Raw genomic sequence first — 15,775 nt, 5'->3', positions numbered from 1 at the left:
TGTAACAGGCTAGATAAGGTGCTATCCTGACAGCAGTCACCTTCTCTGCTGGCTGGTTTCTATGATGCTTCTAAAACTGTCAGGGCAGAGACTTCGTCTTAGAAGCCAATCTCTGTTTCATCTTTGTGCATGTTCAACGCAGCGATGGCGATGCCTTTCTTGGAGATGAGCTAAAGTCGTATCTCAGATCTACATTTGAAATTTTCACTTTCAAATCATCTGGCCGTATATCTAAAAGTAGAATGTTGAATTGAACGTTGTCAGAGTCTTGAAGTTCTAAGGAAAGACGAAAAACTGGGGTTTGGCATTGCTCTCTTGGGTCCGTCCTTTCTGGATGACAGTATTTAGAGAAATGGGAAGGTACAGTATGTACCTGCCTTAACCGGTTAAAAGAAGATCAGATTGTGGGGAAGAGTATGAAAAAGGAGAAAGCACCAGGGCTCTTCAGACCTAAATGAAGAAACCTCATTTTGCTGAGTTCCATTCTTGAGCCTTTCTACCACTCTTACCTAGCATCTTCCTTTGTTCTCTCTGACAGCTCAGAAATCTGTACCCACACAAACATGGTCGTATGAAAAGAACACCTACTTGGGTCTGAATCCCGGTTCTGCCCCCCACTAGCCTTGGGGAGGTTGCTCTGCCAAGTCCATTTCCTCATCTAAAATGAGGGTAGTGAGCCCTGCCTTCCGACATTTGTGAGAAGCAAGGGAATTTAAAAGCACTTAGACCTCTGTCTGACACATAACAAGCCCTCGGTAAGCACTCGCTGCTCGTCCTAGGTGGATAGATGGTGGCTGCAGTGGTTTTTATTCAGACTGCCTCACACGATGCCTCGTGTAGAGCAATCAATCAAAAACAATACCATCTGCCAATAGCTAGGATCTAATAAGCAAGAAAACACACTCCCTTACTCCTTTCTAACCTTTCTTTTAGTGATACAGATACTCCACTGTTGCTCTGCCTCATGCCCGCCAGGTTGACTTTTCTAGGCCTCGATCCATGCTATTTCTCAACCTGCTTAGAATATCCTTTCCAGCGTGTCAGGCACCTTCAGAATCCACCTCAAGTGGACATCTCCTTCGAAGTCTTCTGACCCCCAGACGTGGCGTGTCCTTCTCCTGGGTTCCCAAGGCACTTGGTACAATTTGAGAGGTCCATGATAATAGTCGTTACTGCATTTTTAAAAGTTAATAATTTGTTCATATTTGTCAACATCATGAAGCCGTAATCTCCTTGATTATGTAGACCGTTTTATTTATCTTTGCCACCCACCCCCAGCACACCATACGATACCTGGCCCATGAGTTGGTGTTCAGGAAATCCTGATCAGGTAGATGAATGAAATGTGTTCCACTCCCAGTTTCCATGTTTGCAAACCTCTAGAAGTTTCGTCACCTCTTCTCTCCTCTCCTCCCCTCCATCTGATCTCCTCCTCACATAGGCCGCTGATACTCTGGCTTCCCAGCCGTGTGTTCTGCTTGCCTCTCGGGGCTCTAAGCCAGCGTGTCCATCATACAGGTGTTGCACAGTCTCGTTACATTTTCCTGCACAGTGTGGCCTGCAGCCCATTGTGTCCCACCCTTCTGGCCAGCATTCAGGCCTCCCACCAGCTGGCCCTCCAAGGTCCCGGCCCTCACCACTTCCTGTCGTTTCCCTATTTCCCTATCCACAAGAATCTTAGCACACACAGCTCATTAAATAGCACTGAACTTTTACCTGCATTTCTTTCAATCCTGACAGATGCTTTCTAAGAGCCTTCTGTGCCCAAAGTGCCATGCAAGGTGCTTTCTAGGATACAAAGAAGAGTAAAACGCACCTCTTGCTTTCAAGGCGCCTACACAGGAAAGAGGCACCCATCTGAAAAACTGTTCAAGGCAGGTCACGGGAGGTGCCATAAAAGAGGTATAAATCCAAGTCTTAGGGGTTTGACAGACTGAAAAATGCTAGTATCTAGTTGGAAAACTTTTCAAGCTGGAGAAAGTTTTCAAAGATGCCAAGAAAACTTTTGAAAGGAATATCACGTTTTAGACTTTGAATATATTATGATAGTGTTTGAGCGGTGGGGAAAGTACCAACATTACAAGCAGAGATGAAGAAGCCAGAAAGTGGAGGGCAGGCCAGTCTGTGCTATGCATGCAGAAGAGAGTGGGGGGCCTGGCGAGCAGAGAGCATGAACAGCGAAAGGCCTCAGATCCCCAAAAGGCCGTCATCCTTCAGGCCTTCATTCTGCTGTCCCTCTCGTGAACCTTGAAACCTTACCCAGAAGTCACTTCTCCCCAGGCTCCCTCCCATCTTAACCAACCCTGATAGGCACCTGCCACTTGTAATTGTTTGTAACTTGAGCGTGCAACATATGCCTTTACTTTCTGGTCATTTCCTGTGCCTCTGTGACCTCCCCAGACAGCCTACTTGTCCGTGACCAAGAAGACCAGGGCCTCCCCTTTACCTCCGTTTTTACTCTTCTTCCGCCTAATGCTTAGAATGGCATCCTTGCCACTGGGCGCTTAGCTGGGCTGGGATCTGAACGCTTGGCATTATGTTAATCATTTCTACCTCAGAGGTGAATCAGACAGGATTCCTGTCCCCAGGGAGTCCATATTCTAGTAACCGGTAATTATGTAATTATGAGCAACCTACTTAACCTCTGTGTGCCTTGGATTCTAATTTGTACAATGGGATTAATAATCCCTTCCCTGCTCTCTTTAAATTTGGTAGTAAGGACCATATATATAATAACACTTTAAACTCTACAGCATTACAGAAATGTAAAGTATTAGCAGCAAATGCTTTTTGCATGAGTGGAAGTCAGGAGTAATTTTGCTTCCTGTGCCCCCAGCTGCTGAACACTTAGGCGTTCTGGAGCAGGAAGTTATGATTATGAGTAAATGAGAAACTAAAGAGACCCTTCTATTTTTAAACTCCTTGGACATCAGTCCAGTGCTCCATGACTACCTCATGAACATTAACACTATTACCAGATTACCGAGGAATTTGCTACTAAATGAAGCTAGGAATTAGTGGTGGTGATTTGCCAGATAGCATAGCCCTCCTTTGCCTCAGACAGAGGCCTTTAAGAGGGAGATGAAAAGTAGCCTTGTGTTGCTACAGGCCGGCCCCTTGGGCAAATAAAGGAGTGCATTATCTGCGTCTAAATAGTCTCTGAAGGATCTTGTTGGAGATTGATAACCAAGTGGTAAGTCCTTCAAGTTTGGGAGAGTGGAAAGCGGGGTCCCAAGGGCTTCTGTCAGTGACAGGAGCCTGAGTTGTCAGAGGGAACTATGGCCATAAAACTACTGACGGAATTAAGAAATGGATTGTTGTCATCAAAAGCATGTATCAAGCACCTGTCTTCTCAAGCCAGTCTGCCAGTCGCGCAGAATGAGTCCCTCACCCAGTTCTTACTCCTGAGAGCTGACAGCCCAAAACAGAGATGTCTTTTCCCTTTCATTCACCGCGTGGATGTTTACTGAGCGGGGACATGAAGACAGAATTCAGTCCCTGCTTTCCCAGAGTTCATGATCCACCCTCATGAGACGGAGGGAGCTGCAGGTGGGAGTTATCAACAGAGGGAGGTGATGGTGCAAATGAGTGTGAGCGTGATGTGTGAGAAGAGGTCGTGTCAGGGAGAGGCGTGTCGAGGTGCTCTCGGGAACTCGGAGAGGAGCAGTGGCTAGCCTCGAATCATCAGGAAAGGCTTTGTGGTAGAGGGCACGTAAGACAGTGCTGGCTTCAGAGATAGCCAGGAATCCCAGGGAAGGAAGACGGCAAAGGCCCTGAGGTGAGGAGAGGAACTCTGTGGGCAGAGGTGTTAATAATCCACCAGTTGGGGAGCTTGGGGGCGGTGGTGATGAAAATGTCCCGCAGCAATTGCGATGGTTGCACAGCTCTGAATATACTGAAAGCCAGCAGATTGTACACTTTAAATCGGCAGATTGTATGGGTTGTGCGTTGTATCTCAATAAAGCTGTTCAAAAAAGAGAAAAAAATATCCACTGGAGAGGAATAGATTTGGGGACAGCGAATCTGCTAGGTCTGGGGTTGCCGCGGGTGAGGAAAGAGACTCCTGTCACTCGTTGGGACTTGGCCTGGGGGAGTGCCCACTCGTGAGCGGAGCGGAAGGGGCGGCAGCGTTTGGCTACTGGCGCGGCGTGAGGGACGTGCACGTGAGGGGGGTGCCTGTGACATCAGTGTCACCAGGGTAGCAAGACGGAGTTGTGGAGAAAGGGCCTCTCCTCCCGAGTTTCACCTGACTGGGAAGGGAAAGAGAGTTCTGTACATCTTCTGGGGGTGATCTGCGGAGGCCGGAACCACAAAGGAAAAAATGAGTGGAAGCAGATACACAGCTGAGATTTGTGTCCCCATCAGCTTGTTTGTTTGTTTGTTTTTAAGGCTGAATATGTGGATGAGATCATTTTGGCCTTGACTCATTGCACAGGAAATACTGGGCTTTAACCTGAGCCCCTGGGCCTCCAGTCCATTAAAAATGAAGACATAAGAAGGGTACTTTAGGATATAGTGGGGGAGGAGGAGGAGACACGTCCGAGGCAGAATGGTCTTCTGTTGTTGCCGTTGTTCTTTTGTATGTTACAAGCCTGCCATCTCTCCCTGTTCACCGTCCGGCTTTTATTCCCAAATGCTCATTCGTTTCCAGGACATGGTCCGGCGTGGGGAGATCATAGACAATGACACGGAGGACGAGTTCTACCTCCGGCGCTTGGACGCGGGGCTCTTTGTCCTTCAGCACATCTGCTACATCATGGCGGAGATCTGCAACGCCAGTGTGCCCCAGGTAGGAGGGCCTGCCCTGCCCGGGCCTGGCTGAGCCTGCCTCCCTCCTGACCCCCTCCCGGGGCAGAGACTCCAAGAAAGAAGCCGACTCACTCTCCTTGGCTCCCTGTACTCCCGGGGGCGGGGCGGGGGGGGGGGGCTCTTCTTCAGGGGTGGGCGTGAGGTGCGTACTTGCTACACGATGTATGCCGGCGTCTGCAGGGACAAACGGTGCTTTTCCTTTCTCTCCCCTCTCTTCCCCTTCCTCATAGATTCGCCAGAGGGTTCACCAGATCCTGAATATGCGAGGGAGCTCCATCAAGATCGTCAGGCACATCATCAAGGGTGAGTTGGGTGCTGCTTGTGTCTGGGGCTCTGGGAGAACTAGGTGATGCTTACTTCTTGAGTCTCTGTCGTTACCCCTGGATTTTGGGGCACAGCATTCTCGGCACTGCAGGCTTAGGTGTGCCGTCGTGTTCCCCATGTGTCCAGGTCGTCTTTGTCAGGATACCGAAGACTAGCCTGCGCGTTCTGTGCCTCTGACCCTTCACTTCCAGGATTTAAAAGACGCTTCACAAATCAGAGACAGCAGTGCTTAGAAACATTTTTTAAAAATTAAAAAGAAATAAGACAAAACACGAAACAAAAACTCCCGCTTCCAAACTACGTGCCGTGGAAGGAGATTGCTTTCTTGGGAGAAAGAAAACAAGGAAGTAACAGGAAATACCTGGAATTAGGCAAGACAGAAGGATGTGAGGCTTAGGTACTGTGGGGGAGCAGAAAGAGCCTAGCTGCCTTCCAGCCTTGGCTCTGCCTTCCCCAGCTGTGCGAATGTGACTTAGAAGAAATTTTGCAAAGGCTCAGGAGATACGACGTGACCGCATCCGGTCTAGCGCTCGGCTCTCAGATAGTGCTCTTGTCAGGTGAGCATCCCTCCTTCCCTCACCTACCCCAGGGAGTCAGTGCCTCCGATGCTCTTCCATCTTTGGGACCTCGCTCAGCTGGAGTGGCTCCCCAGGCCTCCTTTGGTGGGCAGGTTCCCAATCACAAGGGTACCCGAACTGGACTCGGGTGCAGCCACGCCCGCCGGCCACTTAGCCCCGACTTACACACATGGCATTAGAGGCCCGTATCGGGCTTCGAGGAACTGATAACGACAAAGTTCAGGGAGAGCCCGGATGGGCTGGTAGCTGCGGGCAGATTTTTACTTTCCCTCTCCGGCCCGCGTTCTGCCCATTTCCAAGGTGAGGGATTAGGCTAGATTTACTCAAGGGTGTTGCCTGTGGTGGCCTATAACTCCCATTACAGGTGGGAGATGAAAGGTGAGGATAAATGGTACATGTAATAAAGTGAAGAGAAGTTAGGAGCCATGGTCTCTGGGATCCGGCTCCCGGAACTGAATCCTGGCTCTCTTCCTTACTGTGTTACCTCAGGTGAGATACCCAGTTGCTCTGTGACCTCATAGGATGGGTGAGAAGATTAAAAAAGATGATAGATTGAAAATGTCTGACCCTCAGTAAGTCCTCTGTAAATGTCAGCTATTATGAGTATTATGAAATACGGTGATGATAATTGTCATCGTCATTATTATAAGTGAGGCCTGGCTCAAGTCCTACGGAAGTCTTGTGAAAGTGGCATCGAGCTGGGTCTTGGAGGCTGAGACGAGGACGACTCAGATATGGGAGCTGGAAACCCCATGTTTAGCCCAGCCGCCCCATGGGGCCATCGTGTCTACTTTGCAGGTGGAGAATTTGAGGTATTGGAATCTATTGTTTTCTCTCCCAGAGAAAGAGGAAAAGCCGTTCATGAACCGAGCCCAGCAGCCTGCCTTCCACAGTGGCATCCCGGGTGCTCCTGCTCAGTGTCTCGTTCGCATGAATTACTGCTCAGCATGTCCCGCCGCCTCCTCCCTAAGGTGTAGCTGTGGTGATTTGCAGCTCCAGCTTTTAAATGGCATTTACTTTTAACGCCCACTTGTTCAATTAGAACTTTTTATTGCTCTCCGCTCTCCTCTCTTACGCTTAGGCTCCTCCCTGCACCTCCATCCCTGTAATCAAAACAGGGATCTTCTGAGGAAGAAAAGGTGTTTTTAACGGGTACTGACACGTAGTAGGTGGGTGTTTTTCTTTGTGAAACCCTAACACGTATACCTGAGGTTATCCGGAGTGGCCAGCCTCGCGAGCCAGCCTCTGCCTCCCTGGGATCCAAGGCCAGCCCCCCGATGCCTCGTGTACGCACAGGGTGCCGAGTGGAGTTTCGCTGATTGAGCGGCCTGCACAGATGCCACTTTCACTTCCGCCACCCTTGGTCCTCTCCTCTGTTGCTTTCTTCCGCCACAGCCCCAGGCCAGCCCTCGGTCCTCCCTCCGTGGCCCAGCCCCGCTGGGGGCGGGGGGTGGGGGGGGGCCAAATTGGGCTGCCTCCCCACACCATCTTGAATGCGCGCCGTCCTCTCCATCTGTTCCTTCCCATCAGAGCACCCAGTTTATTTCCTCCCTAGCCCTTATCACAGTCTGTAATTGTTTTTATTTATGTCTTTGTTTACTCGCTTCGTGTGTCTCATACGTTAAAATGGAAGCTCTGTGACGTAGGGACATTGTCTGGCCCGTTCACCGTGTCTCCTCAGCACCCAGAGCAATGTGGGGCGCGCGATGGGAACCCAGTGAATATTTTACATACAATCGAATTCAGCCCTACCCCGGTGCACATTTCATTTGGCTAATGTTTGCCGACACTTTCCTCAAGGCTAAGCACGGTGCTAGATACTCTGCTGCCGTGTCACAGAGCACCTGCCCTCATGGAGTTTATAGTCTTCGAGGGAACATAGACGCATAGGTGACCAGCCATAATTCAAGCCGAATGAAACACACGCTCCAACAGCTACTCGGCTGGCACTGCTGGGTGCCGGGCTCTGTGTTCAGGACTAGAGGTGCAAAGAATAAGCAAGGGCTGCATCTTTGAGGCGTTCACAGTCTGGTGGGGAGAGCTACGCGAAACTAATTATAACGTGATAAGTGCTAGTTGAAGTTGCGAACGGTGTGCTAACGGGGTGGTAAGGAGCAGTACTGGAGTCCCAGGCCTTACTGTGGAATCCCACAGGAGGGACAGGCTCCTCCCCAGGACTGGGACTATGTCCTAGAGGGAAAGGCACATCCCAGGCAGAGAAAGCCCAGGGGTAAGACAGGACATCGGTGGCTTGTGTAAGGAATATAGAGGGGATACTTAGGGCGCACCTGCCCAGGTCAAAGAGGCTCTCACAGGACACTGACCACTTGGGAAAACCAAATCCCTGTTCTCTCCAGATGGAAGGTTAAGAGTAAAGGATTCTTGAGTCCAGTTCCACCTGCGTGCCCCCGCCCTGGCTCGCTCCCCCTTCGGGGAGCCCTCCGGCCTGTGGTGTTGGGTGTTAGACCTGAGCCCTGTGGCCTGCCTCCCCGTAGAGCACCCAGGGTAGTGTTGAGGTCGGAAAGGGGTCAGGCTACCACGGGGAGTGGCGGCTAGGCTCTGCTCAGGCCCTCCCTCAAAGGCCTTCACTCCCTCCCCCTTCTTCCTCCACCCTTCATTCCATCAAAAAGCATGAAAAAAACAAAGCCTCATAGAGAAAACCAGCTCATCAGTCTGTCCTCTTTGATTTTAATTTTGTTTTTCAGTTTGGGTTGCTTCCTTTTTTTTAACATACTAATTAGATGCAAGCTTTTTCTTTGATTTTATGGCCTACATATTTCCTAAGTTTTGCTGGCAGGATGACAGCTGATGTATCCCTTGAGGTCTCAGGAAAACGCTGATGAGGCAAGCCCAGCAGGGGACTTTTCCCCTTGTATCTCAGTCCCTTTCTCATGATTTTCCTCCCTCCTTTTCTATTGGGGGTGCCAAGAGAGCTGGGAATAATTGATGGCTCATTAAAGTCCCTCTTTCTGCAGACTGCTTACTCGGCGCTCCCAAAGTCCAGCCTTGCCTGGAGCTGGCAGCGGTTCCGGGCCCGAGGACTGTGGTGCCCACATAGGAGATGATGGTCTCCTTGCTGAAGAAGGGCAGGCCACACCATGTACTCTGCCTGGGCGGTGACAGTCTTCCTGCCTTTTGTCTTGTGCCTGGCCTGTGACCAGTGCAGAGCAGGGGCTCAGTTAATGCTTACTGGGGGCACGCGCTGAGGTAGTGCTTCTGGCTTCTTTGTGCTGTTCCAGAAATCCAGGACCACAGTAGGTAGAGTGGTTGCCCCCAAGCACGTCCTCTGTACTCCCGTGTGCCAGGCTTTTCGTGTATCTTCTCTGGTTCTCACAACTGTCCTAGGAAGCAGGATTACAATCTCCATTTTACAGATAAGAAAACCAAGGCTTACGGAGGTTAAGGGACATTACCTGAGTCGCTAGTGATGTTGGAGACTGGATCGAAACTCAGAACTATACACAGTCAGTCTTCCCTTTGGCAGAAAGAAAACCTCTAACGTTGTGGATTGCCTGATGCAGTCTTACCATCTTTTAAAAAGAAAATTTAGGGCGGCTGCCTTTATAGAGCACCTGCTTGGCGTCACAGGGCACCGGGTGGGCTCCTGAGATGAATGAGATCCTTAGTAGGGCCTTTCCCCAGGGGCACACAGTCCTGTCACAGGTGAAGAAACTAATCACTACACAAAGCAGAATGAAGTCTGTGCTAAGACAGAGTGTGAATCACGAAGGCACAGTTAATGCTGCTGCACCTTAAAAGGAGCCTAAAGATCCAGAGAGGCTGCACAGAGGAGGCACTTTTTTTTTTTTTTTTTTTTTTTTTTGGTGGTAGTGGTAAAGTATTGGTCAGATTTACCATTGCGACCATCACCACCGTCTGTCCACAGAATTAATTTCCATCTTGCAAAACTGAAACTCTGTACACCCTCACTCCCCATACTCTCCTCCCCCCAGTCCCTGGCAGCCACCCTTGTACTTTATGTCCCTATGAAGCTGACTGGCCAAGAAGGTGGCTTGTGGGAGCACGTGAAGGCCCTCTGTGGGCAGATGCGGGTGTCCGTCATCGCGCAGGCATCTCCTTGGATGCGGCCTAGGAACCGTAACCCGGAAGTACCTTTTAGTATAAATACTTGTGCCGAGGGTTACCGTGGAAGCTGCGGGCCAAGTCCTTCAGTGTCATAGTCACTGATGAAAGTTGCCGGAGGACCACGTGGCTGCTGGGCTGCTGTGCCGGGGAGAGCTCAGAGGATTCCTGACTCAAAAACTCTTTCATTGGTGGCAGAAAGACGGAGCCCAAGACTTCAAAATGCTTTCAGAAATTGGCTCCTGGCCCTTTGATTTGCTTTTGTTCTTTATGGCTTGAAATCTCCTCTAGAAGCTCCTAAACATGTATTTCCATATTGATTTGGGGCTCTCGGTAGCCTGAGCGTTGTCTGTGATTTTGAAACTGCAGAAGCTGGCAGGATTTCTCTTTTGATGACATGTGGGTGTGTGTGTGACTTGTACCAGGTCATGGCTACTATGACCACTAGGGCGTTTGGAGTCAGGAGAGAATCCTGGAGAGAGGCCTGCATTTAACCTTCGGCAGCTACTTACTTTCTCCAAGCCACAGTCCTTCGTCTGTGTGATGGAGATAACCTGCCTCAAAAGGTTCTGTGTGGATCAGGAGAGGTACCGTACGCGCAGTGCGGACGTGGGGCTGGCACATAGTACGTGCTTGATAAACGTTAGCTACCTTTACTGTTGCCATCAGTGTGTGAGCCCTTCCAGCGATAAATAGATCTGAGACACACAGCCCGGCATGATTCTGTCTGTGTGACTTTGGGTAAGTTAGTAGATAATGCGTTTGAGCCTGTTTCCTCTCTGTGAAAAACAAACCTGAAGTGACTATTGTCCCTCGGGAAGGCTGAAGTTGAACTACAGTCAGGTGCCTGGGACAGAGTACGTGCTCAGCAAATGGAGGCTCCTTCCTTCCAACTTCCTTGGCCTGATCCTTTGACCTGGAGCTCGCAGCAGCCTGGACTCGGGGGCAGGCAGGAAAGCCGGTGGACCAGCACCCAGACCAGACTCCTCAGGGCCTGGTGGCGGGGGGCACTTTTCCAACCAGATGACCCTGTTCACATGATAAGCAAAGGGTATGTTTCTTTCTCCTTTAAATGGGTTTCATTTTAATGAAACCCCTGATGTCCCGTTGCTGCAGATAAGTGTTCTTCTCCTAGGGAAGTGTGGCATCAGACCTTCCAAGTTCATCGTTGTCATTAAGGAATGTGTTAGACATGGAGTTTCCTTTCCCAGGTCCTCGTCTGTGGTGATGTCTGTGTCTTCCAGAGTTTTCAGTGTGAAAATATTCTGGGTATCCTTCTTCCCTCCCCTTCCCTCTTCCTCCTGCATTTTTTAAAACATGAGCAGTTAAAGCTTAGGGTTCAGGGGTCTGAACCAGGCTTGTGAGCACGGCCCAGGTCCCTGTCCTGAAGACAGTTCTCCCCATCCGCCAGCCCAGGCCCCTCCCTCTCCCTCTTAACATAAACAGAACAGCTTGTATTCCATGTCTGAAGAGTAAACCTGCTGTCTAAAGTTTGCTTTAATATTTATGCGTTCAGCACTGCTGCCTGTTTTTGAGCTCCATCAAAGCCTTTATTATAAGAGCATTTGAAAATGCTGGGGAAGTGGAGAATGGAGTTGATGTGTGCACCCTCTTTCTCACTCTCCCCAGCCGACTCACCCTCTTCTCTCCCGTTCTCCCACCACTCATAGTTCCCCCTCCATCTAGCATCTTTTTCCCGTACTCACTCTTCCCCTCTTAGACACACACACACACACACACACACACACACACACACACACACGCAAAGAGAACTCTTCCCCAAGACCTCTGGGAGGAATCTGTTCAATATTTATAAACTGCTGCGGCAGCTATAATAACCAGAGGTAGCTGGCACCACCCAGATTTGCTCCAAATAGGATTCTCCTCTGGAAACAAAGAAGGAGTAGGGGTAAGGGGCAGAGGGCACAGGGCGCAGGGCACAGCTGGTGCCGGCTGCCAGTGGCAGTGGAGGAACATGAGGGCCTCGGCAGACCTGGCTCCGGGCCTGGCTCCGTGGCTGGCTTGCTGTGGGACCCTGGCTGGTCACGTGCCCTTCAGAGTTGTCCTACATTTCTGAGAGCTCTGCAGTTCTGACATTCTGACCCGCTCCACATCTGGGGCCAGTGAGGCCCTTTCCCACAGGACGTGGCGTCTAGAGTCGTACCCTTAGGAGGACTTTGTAGCCAGAAGCCCTGTGGGGCTGGACTGCTTTGGAGTACTCACAGAGCAGTGTTTCCCCCAGAGGACGGGGAGCAGCAGGGTGGGATGTTGCTTAGGTAAGACGATGCCACTTTGGGAACTGGCTCCCCCCAGCTCTTTTAGGTGCCTTTTTCACACACGTTTTGGGTTGAATTTCAGCTTCCCTGCTGTCCCGGACTTGGGGCGGTTGCCCCAGTTCTCTAACACGCCTCAGTTTCCTTGTCTGCAAACAGAGATGGCTTCTCTCCCTGCGGGATGGCCGCAAAGATCAGGCGAGCCGCCGGACGTCCTTGCCCGGCACGTGCTGCGTGGGAGACACGCTGCACCTGCACTGTTCACAGCCCGTTTCTAGGGAACAGCTACTCCGGTGGTTTCGTCCTTCCCCACAGAGAGTGACGGGAGGCCGGCCGTCTGAGGGGTGCTCTGTGCGCTGCGGTGGCTTGTGCTTTCCAAGGCCTGTATCAGCAAGGGCGCTGATAAAGACTTTGGTTTCCTTTACCGTGTGGGTCTCTAGAAAGAGATTAGGTCCCTACAGGGAAGCCGGCTTGACTTGGAAAATCACTGCCCCAAAGGGTCAGACTGTTTCTCCACTTCCCTCCCTCCTGGGTCTGAGAATACATTAGGAGAGCAAAGTGTTAGTTCAATCCATTAAGACTCCTGCTTCCAGACCATGCCTCTGGGGGTATTAAATGCTGTAATGGTCACTTCTGTCTCTCCTGGGGCAGCGACTAGATCATTCACACGTGAGTAAGAGATAGCATTTATGTAAAGCCCCGTAGCTGTCTCTGCAGCCCGGATCCTGCTCTCCCGTCACCCCAGCCCTCTCTTTAAGAGGCCTTAATAGAAGGCATCACAACCATTTGCTAGTGGAGGTGATGGATGCATCTAACGGAAGAGGATGATTTCCAGGGGGAGACACACAGCTGGCACATGTCTGAATCCCAAATCCCGTTTTCCGGCACATGTCCAAAGTAATAAAGAGGAAGAAGGAAAAATGAAGAAGTGGCAGGAGCAGAATTATTCCCCAGCACGGGGGGGAGTGGGGGGGAGCAGGGGAGGGGTTGCACACTCTCTTGTCTCTCCCCAGCCTTTGTCTGATTTGGATCAGCAGATGTTTTATTATGTAAAAGCTTCTTGCCCAGAGTTGTCTATTCTACCTGAAACTGCCCGGTCTGGGGAGCAGGGAGCGGGGCAGGGATGCAGGCCGTCACCCTGATCCACCTGCTCTGAGAGCCGCTTTACCGCGCCACACGGACGGCAGACTCTGCTGGGCGTTTAGCTAAAAGTAAGGCACACACACGCCTCTGCCTTCCTGGAACTCCCCACCTAGAGGGAGAGGAGAGAAGTCAGGCCTGTGACGGGGACCCTGGCCTGAGGACAGGAGCCGGAGGAAGAGATGACCGGGCAGGCTTCGCAGAGAAGGTGGCTCTTAAGATGGGCCTGCAGGGGTGCGTGGGGTTCCACGTGTGACATTGCTGGCTAGAGCCAAGGAGGCTCAGGGAAGGAACGAGTGTGCCTCGAATATCAGTTATTTGCCAAGTACCTTCCCTACATTTTCAGAGGACACCCCCAAGGTCACTTAGGATGGTGCGCCAGAGACGGGTCCAAACCCAGCCCACCACGTCACACCCCCTCCCCGCCGTGGGTCTGCTGTCCTCCCTTCCTCCACATTCTGTGTCCCTGCTCCTGGACACGGGTCACTACAGGAAGCCCATCCATGCCCCGCACCCCAGTCCCTAAGTTCTACATCGTTTCTGCCTCGTAGCCCCCTCCTCCTAAAACCAGGGTGACTGTGTAATTTGAGGGGATACTTTTGAACATGAAATAGAGAGCTGGGGTAACGGGTAAGTCGGTCACGTGGTGACCTGGCCTGACACTCTGATTGTGTTCTCTGGACATCTGTCCTCACTGTCATCCTTGTATCCTCCTCCTTCTTGGAGTATTTTCTTGCCTTCCCGCTCTGACTGAAACCCACCTCTCCCAGGGATGGGCCCTCTCTGGCACTGGCTGTTTTCTCCCACCGGAGGCGTGGGAGGCGCACCTCGGAGATCCGTCTTTGTCCCACCAGCCCATTTACCTGAAACCCGCAGCTGTTTGAGCTCATGTCCGGGGACTGTGCCTTGACCCCCCCCTCGGTGCAGCGCCTGCTCCCCTCATCCTTCACTACTCTGTCATACCTCTTGGTGATGTGGGTACCTACATGTCTCTCTAGCACCCCGCTTCCAGCCTGTCTGTGAGTCCTGCTGGATCACCTTCAGAATGCGTGTAAAGTTGGAAGACTTCTCACCCCCTCTGTGGCCTTCTTGGTCCCAGCCACCATCAAATCACATCTCCCCTTCTGCCCTTGTGCCCTTCAGGGCATCTCCCACACAGCAGCTGGAGTGAGCCGTCACTCCTTTGCTTACAGCCCTCCCACAGCCCTGGTCACGGGGGGAAGGCCGGAGTCCTTGCAGCGGGCCCCAAGGCCCTGTGGCCTGTGCCTGCCCCTTCCTGTCCCCGGTGCCGAGCTCCGGCCACAGGAACCTCCACACTCGCTCCCCACCGGGCCGGGTGAGCTCCCCGCTCGGAGCCTCTTTGCCGCTCGCTCCCAGACGTGCCCACGTGAATTTGTTTCAGGTCTCCGATCAAATCTCCGTGAGGCCTTCTGACAGCCACCCTGTGTCGCTTACTTGTGGGCTGTTTCCCCCACTAGAGAGCGGAGATTTTCGTGTATTTTGATCATTACTTTATCCCCATTGCCTCAAATCGTGGTTCTCAGACTTGTGTGCATTATCATTACCTGGACAGCTTGTTCAGACGGACTGCTGGGGCTACCAAGTAGGTCTCGGTTGGCCCCCAGATCTGCGTTTCTGACAAGTTCCTCCATGGTGCTGCCGCTGGTCAGGGCCCACGCTCTGACAAACGCTGGCCACGCAGGCGTCCGCTGCCTGTGCACTGAGTGACCACGTGAGTGAGTAAAGGGTGTGGCCGGGGAGGACTGGGAGTCGGCAAAGGTGACTTGGGTTCACTCATCACCTCGAACGCAAGACCGATGAGTTTGGCCAAGGTGCCCCTGTGGCGGCCGTTAGAGGCATTAGAACAGCACGTGCCTCGGCAGGAGCCGGGATCTAGGGAGGGGTGCGGAGGGGCCCAGCCACGACGGAGCGCACCCCTCGGATCCATGCCTAACGCCGCCTTTGTCTCCCCAGAGTACGCGGAGAACATCGGGGACGGCCGGAGCCCGGAGTTCCGGGAGAACGAGCAAAAGCGCATCCTGGGCTTGCTGGAGAACTTCTAGAGACCCTTCGGCCCCATGGGGGCAGCATGGACTCTCTCTGGGCCTCCCTCCCAGAAAGTTTTTACACAGCTCAATGTGACTTTTGGATGAATTAAAGCTAGTTTTGGTAGCCCTGGCTGGCATTTTTTGTAGCAGAGCGGTGTGCCGGTGCCGTTCACCTGGCACTTTCCAGCAGCCGTCATGGGACACAGCTGAGGAAGGTCAGTGGTTGGCCTCACTCTGCCAGTGAGGGGACTGAGGCTCGGAGAGCAGATCAGGGATAAAGCGGTCAGCATAAAGCGACTGCGTGGCCGCCGTGAGGCCGCCAGCCTGAAGCTGGGAAGCTGGAGCTGGGGGGGGGGGGGGGGGGCGCGTGGATCGGGGACCGCTGTGGGGCTGCTGACCCTGACACGAAGAGTGACGGGTAATGCCAGGCACGTGGCTCGTGCAGAAGCGCCCGTGGGGAGACTTCCGGGGCACAGTGGGGCCAGCCTCAGGGAGCACAGCCCCTGCAGCAGCATTTGGA

General features: G+C 52.2%; 1 protein-coding gene across 1 annotated transcript in view; it reads left to right on the top strand.

Moving 5' to 3' along the window:
* CTNNBL1 (catenin beta like 1) overlaps positions 1–15,379 on the top strand; it is a 162,407-nt gene extending 147,028 nt beyond the window's left edge. The window contains exons 14-16 of the mRNA XM_045444640.1: positions 4,652–4,789; positions 5,040–5,112; positions 15,182–15,379. Coding sequence (XP_045300596.1) covers positions 4,652–4,789; positions 5,040–5,112; positions 15,182–15,270 — 300 coding nt within the window. The 3' untranslated portion in view covers positions 15,271–15,379. The remainder of the gene's footprint in view (positions 1–4,651; positions 4,790–5,039; positions 5,113–15,181) is intronic.
* The last annotated feature ends 396 nt before the right edge of the window (positions 15,380–15,775 follow it).

This window comes from Leopardus geoffroyi, chromosome A3 (assembly GCF_018350155.1).
Source record: "Leopardus geoffroyi isolate Oge1 chromosome A3, O.geoffroyi_Oge1_pat1.0, whole genome shotgun sequence".
NCBI lineage: Eukaryota > Metazoa > Chordata > Mammalia > Carnivora > Felidae > Leopardus > Leopardus geoffroyi.
This window is presented reverse-complemented; position numbering and strand designations above follow the sequence as displayed.